A 17862-nucleotide genomic window follows, 5' to 3' on the forward strand; every position below is an offset into this window, starting at 1 on the left:
TGCTTCTCTGGTGAGACCCACCAACACTGCAATTGCAGGTGGTATGGCTGGAAGCCAAAGTACTACCTGAAAAGGAGACAGCATTGCTCCAATTTGCGTCACAGACCTCGGTAAGTCTCTCTTACCTATAGGCTGAGTTGTATGTGAAATGTGGCAGGGTTCTGTTCAGTATCCTACATGCCTAGCCGGCTGCGTAGTCAGACCAACCTGTTCCAGTGCTATAATGAAAGTACCCACCTGCTCCCAGGAAACAATAGAGTGACGTTCAGCTGGCTCCTTTTCCACAAATGTCACCTCATCGACTCCTGGAGAAGTTTCTATAAAACAAAAAGTAGAGCATGAGCACATCTTGCAGACGTGACACCAAATGCTATAATCCCTCTGGTTTTGTAAGCTAAACAGAGTCAGGCCTGATGTGAAGTTAAAGGGGAGACCTCTAATGACTATTGGGAGTAGGTGGTCTCTTGTGCCAGTATTGAACCAATGCCCTGGCATTAGGGGGCATGGTGCTGCTGAAGATACCATCCTTTGACTGAGACATATTAAAGACAAGGGATCAGGAGCTTGATTCAAAGGACCCCATGGAAATTTCCATAAAAGCGGAGGTTTAGCTCTGGTGTCCTGGCCAAACTCTCAAAGTCAGGTAATTATATCTTGCCTCTCTAAATGTGCCCTGTAGTTTTAGTTGGAGAAAGTATTTTTTGCTTGACTTTAGATGGTGTGCAGCGCTGCCACGATGTGTTAAAACGGCTGTGTTCCACTTCAGAGGTGGATGCACTTCAGTGATTAATGACAGGTTTCAGAGTAATAGCCGTGTTAGTCTGTATTCGCAAAAAGAAAAGGAGTACTTGTGGACTAACCTTAGAGACTAACCAATTTATTTGAGCCCACCTTGATTATCATGCACATTGTAAGGAGAGTGGTCACTTTGGATAAGCTATTACCAGCAGGAGAGTGAGTTTGTGTGTGTGGTTTTTGGAGCGGGGGGGGTGGGGGTGGGGTTGAGAAAACCTGGATTTGTGCTGGAAATGGCCCACCTTGATTATCATACACATTGTAAAGAGAGTGGTCACTTTGGATGGGCTATTACCAGCAGGAGAGTGAGTTTGTGTGTGTGGGGGGGGGGGTGAGAAAACCTGGATTTGTGCTGGAAATGGCCCAACTTGATCATCATACACATTGTAAGGAGAGTGATCACTTTAGATAAGCTATTACCAGCAGGAGAGTGGGGTGGGAGGAGGTATTGTTTCATGGTCTCTGTGTATATAATGTCTTCTGCAGTTTCCACAGTATGCATCCGATGAAGTGAGCTGTAGCTCACGAAAGCTTATGCTCAAATAAATTGGTTCGTCTCTAAGGTGCCACAAGTACTCCTTTCCTTTCAGTGATTAAGTGATTCTTTTAAGGGTTAAGTCAGTGATACTTAGACTGAGGCTCAGGAGCTGCAAGTGGCTTTTTAATGTGTCTCCCCCAGCTCTTTGCAACACATGATACTTAAATAGTGTGTGATTTAATTATTAACCAGTCTAAGTTATTAACCAAACACGGTGCTTTTACTGTATTATTAACCAATTGTAGTTGATAAAATAATAATACTTGGTCGGTCATTTTGCTGTGAGAATAATACATATATGTAAAAACTAAATATTTTCCTTATCATACTGTTTTAATATGAATATATAGTAAATGAAACAATGAATTCACACTACTGTGGCTCTTTTGGATGACGTTGATCGCTAATTTGGCTCCTGAACCTCTGAGGTCTAAGTATCACCGAGTTAAGTCATTCTTTTATGAATGTAGGATCTGATCTTGCAAACAGGTCTGCCTGAGAAGACCCTTAGTCTTCTCTGTAATCCCAACGGGTCTCCAGGCTGGTCTACTTGCAGCAAAAAGGTCCATAATTTAAAAAAACGACTGGGCTCCTTTGGTCTTATAAATGCAAGATACAATATCTACAGAGTGCCATCACTGGAGCTGGGAGTCTGTAGAACCTTTTCCCTTGCATTTATTCATATTATTATTTTAATAATCAAAGGCTTCATTCAAAGCTGATTGAAATCACTGAAAAATTGCCACTGATTTCAATTGCTTTGAATCAGGTCAAAAAGACTGCTTGCCTGCTACAGGAAATAAAAACACAGTACACAAAGGTAAATTGTCACTTTAAAAACTGGCTCTGGTGTAAAAGGAATAAATATTGGTTCCCAAAGCAGTCACTCACATTATAATCACTTTATGACAACATACAATGCAGTGCTCTAGACAAGAAAGGCACCAAATAGATCTGGTCATATTTCTTTCCCCAGTACTGAGCGTTTTGTTCTAACAGGTGGGTCACCCAGAGTTTTTCTATCAGTTTGGCAGTGGCAGTCAGTATAAGGAAGTTTGACTTCTGTTCAGAGTCACTAGTCAGAAGAGTTTGTGCTACATTACCCGATGCTTTCAAGGACAACATATATCCAAATAACTCTAATCTGAAGTGGTATATTCCATATTCATGGATACATCTCGGACATAAACATTAGCCGTATGGAAAAAAGATAAGGAGACTGATTATCAACCGAATCCTGAGCGTGTTTTTTGTTGTGGGGTTACATTCTTTTTGGGGTGTTTGAACCATTGAAGTTCATCCCCTCTGGCCAATGCAGGACCGCTGCCTTCAGAAAACTTTGTGCCCCTCTTCCCAGTTTCATTTCAAATAGTCGGGGTGTGTGAAGTTAATTCTTGCTAAACTATACATCCTCTAAATGGGGACTCTATCCTGCATTTGAAGGAATGATAATGTAGAACCTATGATCTGACAAGCCTTTTTCCATCTCTAAGTTCTGCGTGTCTTATAACAAGTTCACAGATCATTTTAATGGAATAATTGTTATTTCTATGATCAAAAAAAACAGCGGGGAAGTTTAATTCATCTTGCACAAAGGCTCAACTGGGATGGTGGAAGATTTAATATTGTATCAGTCACTGGAAGATGTAAAGTGATGAGTGAACTGCAAGTTTTAAAGGGGTCTGTACCAAATCCAAGATCAAAAGGAAGAGAAACTGTATCTTAAAAACCTGAATGTTATATTAAAAATATCCTGTGGGTAAACTGAAAACCACACTTAACAGACGTGCATAAGTATGGATGGGAGGGACATTAAACGTGGAGAAGAAAAAGAAATCTGCCATGGACACCTTCTCGGAATCCAGATGGAAGAAATCAAGAGGCCTACCAGGTTAGGCTAATGATATGGATAAAGCTGAACAAATCCAGGAGAGAAGTCTCCCACTTAAATATTCTGAATCAGGATCACAATCATCTTTTCCATTTATTTAGACCTTTCATCTGAAAGGTTCCCAAACCACTTTACAAACTTTATAAGAGAGACTTGATCTAATGGTCTGAGCACAAGATTGGGAGTTGGGAATTCCCACATTATAAATTATAATTCTTGCTCTGTTACAGATTCCCCCTCTAGCCTTTGTCAAGTCACAAGTTCTCAGTAAAATGGGTTGAATAATGAAGTTCTTTCCTCACAGAGTGTTGTCAGTATTAAAGGGTTGTTCGGTGCTGAAAAGTGACTGTAAAAACCACATCATGGGTTCCAAGTTTTCTGTATTTTCAAATCAAGCGTGTTTACTTTACAAGCAAGAAAACGGATAGTTTTGTTCGGTTCTTTCTAACTGCCATCCCTGCAAATGGATTGGAGAATGAATCAAGGGTGTTTCCTTCCCAAGTGTCACCACCAGGCATATAGTTTCTGCAGGCTACATTAGGCCCCGAGTGAGAGGTGTGAAACCCCACTGCTCTCAAATTATAACCCCTGTTTCCAGTGATGGACAGTCTATTAGAACCCCAATAAATGATTCCAGTGGTTAATGACCCTTACAGCTAAAAAGTTACACTTTCTTTCCAGTCTGAATTTGTCTAGCTACACCTTCCAGTCATTGGATCATGTTACACCTTTCTCTGCTTGACTAAAGAGCCCATTATTTGTTCCCCACACAGGTTCGTATAAACTGTGATCAAGTCACCCCTTAAAGAGAAGGTTAAGCTAACCCCATGTTAAGTAACCTCACACCTTCTTGTCAACTGTCTAAATGGGCCATCTTGATTATCACTACAAAAGTTTTTTTCTCCTGCTGATAATAGCTCATCTTAATTAATTAGCCTCTTACAGTTGGTATGGCTACTTCCACCTTTTCATGTTCTCTGTATCTATTTATTTATCTATCTATCTTCTTACTATATGTTCCATTCTATGCATCCGATGAAGTGAGCTGTAGCTCACGAAAGCTTATGCTCTAATAAATTTGTTAGTCTCTAAGGTGCCGCAAGTCCTCCTGTTCTTTTTGCGGATACAGACTAATACGGTGGCTACTCTGAAACTTAAGCTAAACAGCTTGACCTCTTTGAGTCTCTTGCTATAAGGCAGGTTTTCCAATCCGCAAATCATCCTCGCGGCTCTTCTCTGACCCCTCTCCAATTTATCAACATCCTTCTTGAATGGTGGGCACCAGAACAGGACACAGTACTGCAGCAGCGGTAGACTAACGTCTCAACCCCACTTTGAGATCCCCCTCTTTGTTCATCCCAGGGTGGCATTCGCTTTTCCGGCCACAGCCTCGCACTGGGAGCGAAGGGCGGATAGTGCCGGCCGCTCTCGGGTTTCGAACACAAGGCATGAGCGCCAGCGTGAGCTCTCGGAGGCAGGGCCCGCCTGCTGCTCTGTGTCTGGGCCACGCCGGGCCCCAGCTGGGTTTCGCCGCAGACCCCAATAATAAGAGGCTGCGGGTATCGTGGCTGGCAGGCGGGCAGTGCCCACGTGTGGATCTGCCATGGAGCTTACAAGGGGGCCTGTGAGTCCCCCCACCAACCCCCAGGTCGTTGCCACCATGGCAGGGCTACTCCGATGCCAGCCTGGCCACTGTTTCCCTGGCAACGCGCCAGGGCCGTTTCCATGCCAACACACCTGGGCCGTTTCCGTGCCAACGCGGCGACCCAGGCCCGGTCTAGGCCCTCGGCCGGCCCCTCACTCACCTAATATTCGGGTGACCCCCAGGGTGAGCCTGTCCAGAGAGGGCTTGAGGCTGCTGTAAGGCTTGTCCTCCATCCTCGGCACGCTCCTTGCCCAGCGCAACCCCTAGACAGAGAGAGGAGCATGAAGCTGATTTTGTCCCCGCTCGCGCCCTGTAGCGGAGGCTGCGCAGCCAGGAACTCTGGGAGCTGTAGTTTCCTTCCTAGTGGACCGGCGGGCGGTTGGGAGCGGTGCCTCCTGGGATTTGGAGTTCGCTGAGGACCGCTTTCCCTGGGCCAGAACGTAGGGAGAAATACAGCTCCCAGAATGCACCGCTCTTCCTGGTAAGCTCACAGACTCGCCCGTGCCTTGGCTTCTCTCGGCGGTAGCAGGACCAAGCTGGGGTCGGGGAGCCAATGGGCTGCGAGCGCCGGGGGGCGGCGGGGGTACTCTGGGAGTGGCGGTTGTTTCAAGATGGCGGATGTGGGTGGTGGGGCCGGAGGAGTCGTTTACTGGAGCAGGGACAGTATCCTTCGCGGAGCGCGTAGGCGGCAGCGGGCGGGGGCTGGGCCGTGGGGGCAGAGCAGAGGCCGGGCGGGGCTGAGCCTGTAGGAGACGGGGCGTTGGGAGAGGGGGGGACGCTGAGCCTGTAGGAGACAGGGGCGTTGGGGGGGGGGGCTGAGCCTGTAGGAGACAGGGGCGTTGGGGGGGGGGCTGAGCCTGTAGGAGACAGGGGCGTTGGGGGGGGGGGGCTGAGCCTGTAGGAGACAGGGGCGTTGGGGGGGGGGGCTGAGCCTGTAGGAGACGGGGCGTTGGGGGGGGGGGGCTGAGCCTGTAGGAGACAGGGGCGTTGGGGGGGGACGCTGAGCCTGTAGGAGACGGGGCGTTGGGAGAGGGGGGGGACGCTGAGCCTGTAGGAGACAGGGGCGTTGGGGGGGGGGCTGAGCCTGTAGGAGACAGCGGCGTTGGGAGGGGGGGGGACGCTGAGCCTGTAGGAGACAGCGGCGTTGGGAGGGGGGGGGACGCTGAGCCTGTAGGAGACAGCGGCGTTGGGAGAGGGGGGGACGCTGAGCCTGTAGGAGACAGGGGCGTTGGGGGGGGGGACGCTGAGCCTGTAGGAGACAGCGGCGTTGGGAGAGGGGGGGACGCTGACCCTGTAGGAGACAGGGGTGTTGAGGGGGGGGCACTGAGCCTGTAGGAGACAGGGGCGTGGGGGGGGACGGGGACGCTGAGCCTGTAGGAGACAGGGGCGTTGGGGGGGGGACGACGCTGAGCCTGTAGGAGACAGGGGCGTTGGGGGGGGGCTGAGCCTGTAGGAGACAGGGGCGTTGGGAGAGGGGGGGACGCTGAGCCTGTAGGAGACAGGGGCGTTGGGGGTGGGGGGGCTGAGCCTGTAGGAGACAGGGGCGTTGGGAGAGGGGGGGACGCTGAGCCTGTAGGAGACAGGGGCGTTGGGAGAGGGAGGGACGCTGAGCCTGTAGGAGACAGGGGCGTTGAGGGGGGACGGGGACGCTGAGCCTGTAGGAGACAGGGGCGTTGAGGGGGGACGGGGACGCTGAGCCTGTAGGAGACATGGGGGCTCGCGGCTCAACCTGTAGGATGGTCCGGTGGTTTGGGTGTTAGCTTGTGGGAGACCTGGGTTCGATTCCCTGCTCTGCCACAAACATCCTTGGTAAAATGGGGATAACAGTAGTGGGTGGGTGGGTGGGTGTGTGTGTGTGTGTGAGGATAAATACACTAGAGATTGTGAGAGGCTCAGCTACTATGGTGATGGGGGCCATATAAGTACCTAAGAAAGGAGACATAGAGGCTGAGGACACTCCGCACATGGGGAGGTGTACACATATTGTGTGTGTTTGTGTGTAAAGACCCTGGGGTTGTTTCATCTCATGGGGAGGAAATATAGGGATCAACCTGCGCTGGGAAGAGTGTCCTGTCCCAGCCTGTCATATGTATGGATGGAGTTGGGGGAGAATCTCAGCTAAATGTGGCAGTGGGGGTGGGCATATATGTACACAGTTGTGCGTTATCTCAGTGGGAGTTCATCTGAACTGTTCTGGGGACATTTGGTAGGGAACACACAGACTGGGAGGTGTCTTAGCTTGGAAGGGTGCTCCTTCTCTGTAATACCGTGAATGGCCTTTGGAGGTGGTTTTGCTGGCTCATGCACCATACCTAGTGCCACAGCACTGCTGCTTTATAGAAATGTTGGTTGTTGCCATGACATTGTTATTTTAGTCTAAGCTGTGCATGGTGGGGAAAAAGTTGTCCAGTGGGTATCTTGATCCCAGCAGTGGCTTCTTGGATCAAGATGGTACATAAGGATAGCAACTTCATGTCTCCCCTGCGGGCCACTGCATTCAGCATATGCAATTGCCTCCGTTTTACACAGCTCTCAGCAAGTTGCCAGTGTTACTGCTTATCTAGGCAGAGTTTATGCGGTGGTGTTGTAGCTGTGTTGGTCCCGGGATATTAGAGAGACAAGGTGGGTGAGGTAACATCATTTATTGGGCCAACTTCTGTTGATGAGAGAGACAAGCTTTCAAGTTACACAGAGCTCTTCCTCAGGTCTGGGAATGAGAACGATTGTTTGTAAACTTTGCCCTGCAGTATTTGAGACCCAAACATTGCAGCCAAAGAATATGAAAGTGAGACAATTGAGGAACTGATGTAATTGAGTTTCATTGTCCATGACCAGAGAAATGCGAAAAAATAAACATCATAAATAGTGACACAAGTTGTACTCCTGCAATTCTTTCAATCAAAGATAGGGTTAATAATTTATGCTGCAAACAAACATCTTTACCTCTGCTTACTGACACTGTCTCTTTAGAGACAAGGTGGGTGTGGTAATGTCTTTTATTGGTCCAACTTCTGTTGGTGAGAAAGACAAGTTTTCGAGTTTACACAGAGCTTACACGTGACCTGAAGACGAGTGCTGTGTAAACTCAAAAGCTTGTGTCTCTCACCAATAGAAATTGGTCCAAAGAAAGCTGTTACCTCACCCACCTTGTCTCTTTAATATCCTGGAACTGACACAGCTACAAGAAAACTGCATACTGTCTCTTTAAAGAAGAGACTCTAAAGGCCACACCCTGCTCTGGATTCTTCTGTTTTTTGTGCTCTTATCTTTAGACTAATTTATGCAGGGCAGGGGTTTTTGGCCCTGTAGGCACTACTGTAATATAAATAATATGTTGCCCAGTGCCAGGTGCTTTTAGAGGGCTAGATATAGTAAATTGTATTTATGATTGTGACAACCAGTTATTTGAACATTTCTGAAATAGCTTTCTTCACAAATAACTGCCTGAAACCAAATCTTGATCTGCCTCAACAAATACATGAAAAGTCCCCAGACGGTTAACTTTCATCTGTCCTTTGAGGAAAGATCAGCTGAAAATGACCAACTTCCTTTTAAATCTTTGTTTCCTTTTAGCTTAATGGTCTTAATCATGTACCTTGTGCACTGTGTAGTCTGTTGTGGTATGTGGTTCAGTGTCAGTGTGACTATATACATAAGTCTCAGCAATTTGCCTTCCCTGTCTGTCCCCAAGAGATTCCTTATATAATGTTAACTTAGTCTAATTCAAATAAATATTGTGTTGCTTTATTACCTTAATACTCGGAGTTGCAACTGGGGCTGATCCTGTGAATCTTTTGTAAAGATGACCTCTGAGATCTTTAGATGAAAGCTAGTACTGTACATACAAAGAAAAGGAGTTCTTGTGGCGCCTTAGAGACTAACAAATTTATTGGAGCATAAGCTTTTGTGAGCTACAGCTCACTTCATTGGTATGCATCCGATGAAGTGAGCTGTAGCTCACGAAAGCTTATGCTCCAATAAATTTGTTAGTCTCTAAGGTGCCACAAGTACTTCTCTTCTTTTTGCGGATACAGACTGACATGGCTGCTACTCTGAATACTGTACATACAGAGTGCATATGTTAGTACGTGTCTTCTTTTGAAGTCTGGGTTCGTGTTTTGTTCTGGTCAAGTTTGTCATGCCTTAGATGCTTTCTAAATGGTGGAGAACCATAAATGGCACCGGGTCAACAATCTTTTTTGCAAATCACAGATTTAAAGGTGCATTTTCATATTTCTTTTTGTAGATCTCAGCTTGGACTTTTTCTCTTTGATTTGTTTTCCTTTAATGAAATTGCATACAGTTTCTGATGAAGAACAGCCAATGGTGTACGTGCCAGGTATGACGTCCTAATAGTTGTAAATGACACATTGTCCAGTGAAACATTGCCGTGATTTTTCAGTTTTGTATTTTTCAGTTGCACATGAGACGTAGAGCCTGCTTGTGTTGGGACATAAAGGATTATAGTAGAGGATCTATGGCTCACTGATTATAAAAGTATACAGTGGAAGATTATTTGTTTTAGGGACCCATTCCGATGTAGTCATACAGCACAGTTCTGGCTAATCTGTGGTGTAGGCTGAATCTTAACTGTGTCCCTGTTAAAAAAGTGAACATCTCTAAATGCTTGAACATGTCTTAGCGAGGTTTGGGGCAAGATAAATTAAATGCAGATAGATCCAGTCTATAGTAAAAGATGGAACTGTTCTACATTTAGTTTAGATGACAGTATTAATTGTCCCAGAATTTATAATAATATTAACTGTTTTCAAACACAGAGCCTTAAAACAAGTATAACAAGGTTGTGTCCTTGCCTGATCCTAAAAAATATGCCTGTAACACATAATATGAGTGAGGTAGGTGTGTGTTTACAGAATTGGGCTGCAAACTGCATTGAGAAACCATGTGATCTAGGTTGACTTTTTTTTTAATAAAACCCTAATTATGCAAGGTAGAGGGCCTATGCTACGGCTGAGTTAAAACATGGCTGAATGTGATTGTAGCTAGTATGGTTCAAGCCCAGGTGGTGAGGGGGCCTAACAGTCTGTGATGTGGAAAGGAAAGTTTATGATTTAGGATAACTTTCTGGATTTACAGTGGAAAAAGTTCATAATGCAAACCAAAAAATATCAGACACTTTAGGAACTGTGTCCACTTTAAATGGGGGTGAGGAGTGGGATGTGAGAGGGGGATGGGAAAGCTTCTAAACAAGTTTTCTCTTTTTAATTACTGATTCACTTTTGAAATCTCCATAAAAAAAATAAATATACCAAGTTTGCTAATTTAAGTGAGAAATATTAAAACTTCGTGGTACCTCTAAACAGTGATAAAAATTTGGTTCTTAGGGCTCTGAAGACCTTGTCTTCGTTGCAATGGTCAGAGCTTACTACATTGTCATTGGCAGTGGAGATGAACTAATGTTAGCAATGGTGAGAGGTTTTACAAAATCTCTGTAGTGTTCACACAGTAATCAGGGTGCCAGCCTAGGACTTTGGAGGCCTGGGTTCAGTTCCTTGTTCTGCTACAGATTTCCTTTGTGGCCCTGGGCAAGTCATTTAGCCTCTCTGTGCCTTCGTTCTCCATCTTTCAGGTGTGGTTAATGGCACTTCCCTACCTCTCAAGGGTGTTGTGAGGATAAATACGTTAAAGATTGTGAAGCATTTTGAGATGTGCTGATGGAAAGCTCCCAGATAAGAGCCAGGTATTGTGGTTACCCATAAGTTTGACATGAGGAACAAACAGCCTTAATCTTGGGCAAAAATATACAGCAACAGTATATATGTTGGCTTGGCAGAATTCATTTTTTTAAAAATAATTTTAGATGGATAATATCAATGTTTATTTTTATGCAGTTTTAGATTTTTATTGATTTTTAAATTTTCAGAGTTGTGAGTAATTATGGAGGGGTCAGACACTAGTTAATGACAGATGCTGAGATTCAAAAAGTTAGTTTTATAATTGTTAAAACACAAATTGTCAACATCACATGTCAAAATATAGGAAGTAAATACCTTAAATCAAACTCTGAGTTTTCAAGCAGCATTTATTTTTACTTAACCTCTCTGTATGTTTTGATTATTGTCAATGGAAATATTTTTTCGTTTTTTGTGTGTGTGTGTATGGTGAAATTGACATTTACCAATTAAAAAATCAAATCCTTCCAAGACTAAATATCTGTAAAATGTGAAACATCAAAATGTCACGTGAGCGGTGGTGACATTAGCCTTATTTATGATGCCTAATTAGTCCTTATTTACAGTGTTATTACAGAAGGTCCTTTGGTTTATGCTTTGGTTTGTGCAGTTATAGGACAGAACTAGTAGGTGTGTCTAAGTCCATAGGTTATTTTGGGAGCATTTGCAGAGTTTATTTTGAAGTGTGTGTGATAGGCTCCAGCTAGTGCTATCCATCTCTTTAGGCTCATTCCGTATTCATCTAAATATTTTGTGTGGGGGGCTTGTAAGAGCAAACTAAGTATCTCCTCTCAATGTCTGTCTGTTTTCCTTCTATAGGAATTTCTGCAGAAGGAAATTTAAGAACAAGACATGTGGTAAAGGGTCGAAAAAGCGAAGCTAAGCTGAAGGTCCCTGGAGCTGCTCCTTCTGTTTCCATGGATCCCTTTAAAAGCACAGGAGACCCAACAGGGCAGCAGGTCAGCAAGCATGAACTTTTCTTATTCTGAAGCGTTCAGACAAATAGTAGAAAAAGTTGTAGATAATCATTACTTATCACTGACTTTTACACCATTGCAAACTTGCATGATGGCTAGCAGGCAGCAATAGAAATGAAGTCTCTTCCTAGAGGGGCCTGCAGTCTAAAGACAGGGCAAATATATGATATGAATAGAGTGCAAGTTGGACTGTGTTCAACATGTGTTGTTATTCCCATACAGTTCTATGTACAGTAAATCTTTGGTTAGCTATGAAATAAGCTATAAAGCACCCAGAAGACATGAGAGGAAATAGTGATCCAATCTAGTCAGTTGGTTTCACTTCTCAAACAGTATCTTTAATTTAAAATAGGAAATAAGAAAAGTTTAAAGACCTACTAGGTCACCTACATTATTCCCCTGCCAGTAGAAGATTGTTCCTACAGTATATTGCAAGACAAGTTCCAAAGCAGTGGGACTTCCCTTGTGAGACTATCCCATAGTCTAATAGACTTCGCCATTCAGAACTCTATGGTGAGATGTGTTCACCTGTGGAACATTGATAGTAATATTTTATTTAATGCCTCCTTTATCAGTCACTACCATCCTCCCTGTCACTTAGATCTGGGATCTAGCCATTATACTTTACTCTCTACATCCATACATTGTCTAAATCTTGTCATTTCTTTCTGCACAATATCTTTAAGATCCTGCATTCCCACTACCTCACAGTTAAACTCTCATCTAGGCCTTCATTGTTTTGTGTTTTGACTACTACGTCCCCCTCCTCCTGTGTCCTTAACAAATGCCACCTTGCCCCACTTATGTCCATTCAAAATGCTATTGCAGAGATTGTTTTGCTGGCTCACTGCTTCAACCACATTCCCCCTCCGCCTTTGCATCCCTTTACTGGCTCAGTCTTTTCCACATCAAATGATAACTAAGGCTAAAAATTTTTCACTGTTATTTTTAGTAAAAGTCATGAACAGGTCACAGGCAATAAACAAAAATTCACAGAGCCTGTGACCTGTTCGTTACTTTACTAAAAATAACCAGGGACAGGGCTAGGTAGGGGGAAGAAGTGGAGTCTCATTGAGGGGGAGGGACTGACAGGCCGAACCCCCCACCATGGCAGGGGGCATAGCCCCGACTCCAGTGGCTGCAGCGGCGGGCACAGCCATGGGGGACACTCAGAGCTGGCCCAGCTGTGGGGCAGGAGTGTGCGGCCCAGCTGAAGCCCCTGCCAAGCCCCGGCTACTGCGAGCAGGGGTGACGCATACATACATTGGCCTGGGAAGCCGCAGGGGGGGCAGCCCAGCCAAACCCAGGACGCTGCGGGGCTTTGGCGCGTGGCCCCTGCTACAGCCCATGGGACGCCGCAGGGCTGGGTGCATGGCCCAGGCTTCAGCCCCCAGCCTGGCTGCGGCCCCCAGAGGAAGCCGCGGGGCTGGGGCTGCAGGGTCCTTGTTCCAGCTAGCCCCGTTGTAGGACACAGTCCCGCCGCCGCCGCCTCCTGAAGCTCTAGAAGTCACGGAGGTTCAGCAAAGTCACGGAATCCGTAACTGCCATGACTAAATCATAGCCTTAATAATAACTACTTGTTTTACCTTTAAGGCCCTTCATGGCCTATCTCCACCCTACTTATCACTACTTATATGCATTTGAGCTTTTAACTCCTGCCTGCGCTCTGCCAGTGATGCCAGTCTTGACTGCCCAGTTTTCCAACAAGCACTTTGGTGCTTTCTCCCATGCTTCCCCTTATACATGGAAGCTGCTCTCGATAAACACACACAAGGTGAGCTTGTTCTTCAAATCCCTCCTTAAAACTCTCCCCTGCTGTGTTTCTACAGAATGCTTGACAACAGTTAGGCAGCTGCTGTGCTGTGACCATTGCTTCTTGTATTGTCCATAAGTCTCACCTTGTGTTTCTTTCATCTGATGCTTAGATTGTGAATTGTTTGGGGTGGGATTGTCTTTTTGTTGTGTTATACAGCTTGTGGTGCTGATCGGCCTTGACCCCGCCCTTGAGCCTCCTAGCTGTTCCCACTATATAAATAATAATAATAATAAAGAGGGATGGAAACTAGGTCATAATCTTTTTGCAGTGGGCTCTCTTGTTGTCTTACCTTGGAGAATCCTTATGGAGACGTAACAGTCCAGGCTTACCCTTTCCATGATAAAGGAAAAAGAAATCTCATGATATTTTACTTGCTACAGTCAGGTGAAGTTTTGCAAGGTTTCTTTGCTCCTAGAGTCACGATGGCCACTGCCCATTGCGTCAGAGGTATTAAGTATCGAAGGAAGAACTGACCCCTTTACTTTGTTATATTTCAGTTACAGCTAGTCAGAGGTGAGATGCCAGAACACTGCATTGAAAAAAAATGAATTGTGTTCCCCTCTAATATGAATCCTAGCAGAGTTGACTTGGTCTTTCATCATTCACATATCTGAGTATTCATAGCAGATCTAGGTATTCATAGCAAATATGATGGTGTATGGGCATGTTTTTATGAAGGGCTTTGGGATTTGGGGGGATGAAAGATGCTGTATAAATGCAAAATACTAGCCTAAGGCCATGTTTTGCCCTGACTGATTCAGTAGGGTTGGACAAGATGTAAACCTGGGTAGAACTTGGCCTGTATTTTCATTTGTGTGTGGAGACAATGACCTTCTCATTCTCTTTTTAAAGGGTAGTTATACTGTTAAGAATTCCGGACCTTGATATGTGTTGAGGTACAAATCTGAGGTGTGGACTATGAATGTGCAAAGACAAGCTTGTCTGGCTCCTTCTTCATCCCCTAAATCCACCTGTGCAGTTTACATGGGCTTGGGGGATGCCTTCATGGTCTGTGCCACGCTGTGGAGTAGGGTTGCCAACTGTCTAATCACACAAATCCAAACACCCTTGCCCTGCCCCTTCCCCAAGGCCACATCTCTACCCCGCCCCTTCTCTGAGACCCCACCCACTGCTCACTGTATCCCCCCTCCCTCTGTCACTCGCTCTCCCTCACCCTCCCTCACTTTCACCAGGCTGAGGCAGGGAGTTGGGGTGCAGGAGGGGGTGCAGGGTGCAAGCTCTTGGAGGGAGTTTGGGTACAGGCTCTGGGCTGGGGCAGGGGGTTGGGGTGCAGGAGGGGGTGAGGGGCGTGGGCTCCAGCCGGGCGGGGCTTACCTCAGGTGGCTCCCAAAAGCGACAGCCCATCCCTCTGGCAGCAGCTCCTAGGCGGGGTTGATCAGGGGGTCTCCGCGTGCTGCCCCTGCCCACAGGCACCGCCCCCGCAGCTCCCATTGGCCGCAGTTCCTAGCCATTGGGCGCTGCGGAGTTTGCACTCGGGTCGGGGGCAGCTCATGGAGACCCTCTGCCCCCTCCCCAGGGGTTGCAGGGGTGTGCTGGCTGCTTCCGGGAGCGGTGCGGAGCCAGGATAAGTAGGGAGCCTGCCTAAGCCCCGCCGGACTTTTAGCGCCTAAAGTCTCCTATTTTGGCCTCAGTAGCCTCTGGGAGATAGAGCCTGATTCTGGGAGACTCCCGGCAACCTTACTGTGGGGTAGTCAGATCAAAGGAACCTGCAGCCTGAAACTCAAAGTTTTAACAAAGGAAATGTATTTAATTTAAATAAAAATTAAAAGGCTATGAATGAGGGTCATTTTAGAGCTTAGGGTGTAGAATAACATAACTCTGCATAAGAACATCGCCTGTCTTTCTATTAGGCTACTTACAGTAATCGTTTTATTAGCTTTTGAAGACTGGTTTGAAACAATCTGAAGATTGAAGGGCATGTTTTCTCCTTGGTGTGTACACTTAACTCCCATTACTGCTAACAAGGAGACAGAGAAGCATTCACTGTCCGGGAAGGTTAAACTTGTTGTTGTTTGCTTCATACTTTCAACACTTATTCTGTCTTGTACTTTGTAGTAAATTTGCCCCAGTTTAATTGTGAGGTCTTTGAGGGTGGGATTATTAAGTACGGTGTACACTTAGTAACACCCATAATTCACAGATGTATAGATTTCAAGGCCAGAAAGGACCACTGGGATCATCTGGCCTGACCTGTATTGCACAGGCCATAGACCTGCTCTCATTTAAAAGGAATCATTCTGGACAAGATCTTTTTAGCAAAAACATCCAATCTTGATTTAAAAATAGTCAGTGATGGGGAATCCACCATGACACTTGGCAATGTTCTCTCTAATTTTTTCTATCCATGTGTGGAATGAATTTTGTTATGTGCACCAATATCGAGGTCATGTGCGCCACCAGTAGAAAGAAAAAACCATAATATAGATTTTTAAAAAGTTACCACAGGGATAATTACTTCAGCTAGGACAGGCTAGGCATTTTAGAACTCACTGTTCAAAGAATTAAATTTATGAAAGGCATAGACCAGTCCAGAAACTAAAATAACAGCATTTTGAAAGAATAAAATTACAGAGAATTTATATGCATTGCAGGAAGTACCAAGAAGTAACAACAACAACACAAGTATGTGTTGGGAGGTGAGTGAGTGAGAGAGCGCGCGAGCTAGCTAGCTAGCTGCTGGGGAGACCGTGTGCTGCCTCTTTAAGGCACTTACTCACCAGAAGGCTCCTTCAGGCCGCAGCAGCTCTCCTGCTCCTGAACCCTGGCCCCCCTCCCCTGCTCTGCAGAGATGGGGTACATGGGTGGGGGGAGGGGGACACCGTGATATCAGCGCTCCCGTCTGTCCCTGTTCTGCACAGCAAGCGGGAGGGTCCCGGGAGCAGCTGACCAAAGGCTCCGAGGCAGAGGGCAGGAGCAACGTGGCTGCAGAGTAGCACAGGGCGGGACACCTGAACACGTGCTGCTGGATGTGTGCGGCTCTGCTAATGAAATGCGTGGCACTTGATTCAATTCTGGGCGGCCATGCGACCTCGCAGCGTAGAGGGAACACAGACCCTTGGTAAATCGTTCCAGTGGTTGAACAGTGTTGTCAAAAGTACATGCCTTCTTTCCAGTCTGAATTTTGTCTAGTTTCAACTTCCAGCCATTGGATTGTTTTATACCTTTCTCTCTTAGATTGGAGATCCTATTATTAAATATTTTCCCCCCATGTAGGTACTTGTCGTCTGAAATCAACTCAACCATTAACCTTCTCTTTAACTAAAATTAATTGAGCTCCTTGAGTCTGTCACTATAAAGCATGTTTTCTAATCCTTGAATAATTCTCGTGGCTCTTCTCTGAACCCTCTCTAATTTATCTACGTTCTTCCTGAATTGTGGGCCCCAGAACTAGACAAAGCATTGTGGGCCCCAGAACTAGACAAAGTAGTGGTCACACCAGTGCAAAATACAGAGGTCAAACCACCTCTGTACTCCTACTCTAGAATTCCCATGTTTATGCATCCAAGGATCACGTTAGTCCCTTTGGCCACACAGTCACACCGGAAGCTCATGTTCAGCTGGTTATCTACCATGAGCCCCAAATCTTTTTCAGATTAGCTTCTTCCCAGGATAAAGTTCCGCATCTTGTACGTATTGTCCACGTTCTTTGTTCCCAGATTATACATTTAGCCTTATTAAAATGCATGTTCTTTGCTTTTGCCCAGTTTACCAGGCATTCCAGATCGTTCTGAATCAGTGACCTGTTCTCCATTATTTACCACTTCTCCAACGTTTGTGTCATCTGAAGACTTTATCAGTGATGATTTTGTTTTCTTCCAGGTCGTTAATAAAAATGTTAAATAGCATAGAGCCCAAGAACCAATCCCTGTGGGATAACATTAGAAACTCACCCATTCAATGGTGATTCCCTGTTTACAGTTACATTTTGAGACCATGCGTGCCATGTTATTTTTATACCTTTTTGGTTTTCAGTCAAAATATCATGCCTTAGAGAAGTCCAGATATATTACATCAACACTATTACCTTTATTAACCAAATTTGTAATCTCTTAAAAAAAATCAAGTTAGTTAGACAGGATCTTTTCTCAAAATAAACCCATGTTGATTGGCATTAATTATATTACCCTCTAGTTATTTATTAATTGAGTCCTGTTTCAGCCATCCATTATCCTTCTGGGATCGATGTCAGACTAACAGACCTATAATTTTCCAGATCATCCCATTTACCCTTTTTAAATACACCTCTGCCCAGATATAACACTGTCCTCGGGAGCCAAAAAATCTTACCGCCTTATAGGTGAAACCGCATTATATCGAACTTGCTTTGATCCACAGGAGTGCGCAGCCCCCCCCCCCCCGAGGGCTGCTTTACTGCGTTATATCCGAATTCGTGTTATATCGGGTCGCGTTATATCGGGGTAGAGGTGTATTGGCACAACATTAGCTTTCTTCCAGTCTTCTGAAACTTTCCCAGTGCTCCAAGACT

General features: G+C 45.5%; 2 protein-coding genes across 5 annotated transcripts in view; one reads left to right on the plus strand and one right to left on the minus strand.

Annotated features, from left to right (window-relative positions):
• Window positions 1-5201, minus strand: part of TPGS2 (tubulin polyglutamylase complex subunit 2) — a 30130-nt gene extending 24929 nt beyond the window's left edge. Inside the window, exons 1-2 of the mRNA XM_074952286.1 lie at window positions 5030-5201; window positions 238-317 (exon numbers count right to left, since the gene is read on the minus strand). Coding sequence (XP_074808387.1) covers window positions 238-317; window positions 5030-5102 — 153 coding nt within the window. The 5' untranslated portion in view covers window positions 5103-5201. The remainder of the gene's footprint in view (window positions 1-237; window positions 318-5029) is intronic.
• Window positions 5202-5234: 33 nt separating this feature from the next.
• KIAA1328 (KIAA1328 ortholog) overlaps window positions 5235-17862 on the plus strand; it is a 269075-nt gene continuing 256447 nt past the window's right edge. For 2 of the 4 annotated variants that reach the window (XM_074952290.1, XM_074952289.1), the window contains exons 1-3: window positions 5456-5532; window positions 9173-9208; window positions 11382-11521. In XM_074952290.1, coding sequence (XP_074808391.1) covers window positions 5481-5532; window positions 9173-9208; window positions 11382-11521 — 228 coding nt within the window. In that variant the 5' untranslated portion in view covers window positions 5456-5480. Of the gene's footprint in view, window positions 5351-5454; window positions 5533-9172; window positions 9209-10459; window positions 10571-11381; window positions 11522-17862 lie in introns of those variants that run through there. The other 2 variants (XM_074952291.1, XM_074952292.1) reach the window with 2 other exon arrangements.

Source organism: Natator depressus, chromosome 5, assembly GCF_965152275.1.
Source record: "Natator depressus isolate rNatDep1 chromosome 5, rNatDep2.hap1, whole genome shotgun sequence".
Taxonomy (NCBI): Eukaryota; Metazoa; Chordata; order Testudines; family Cheloniidae; genus Natator; species Natator depressus.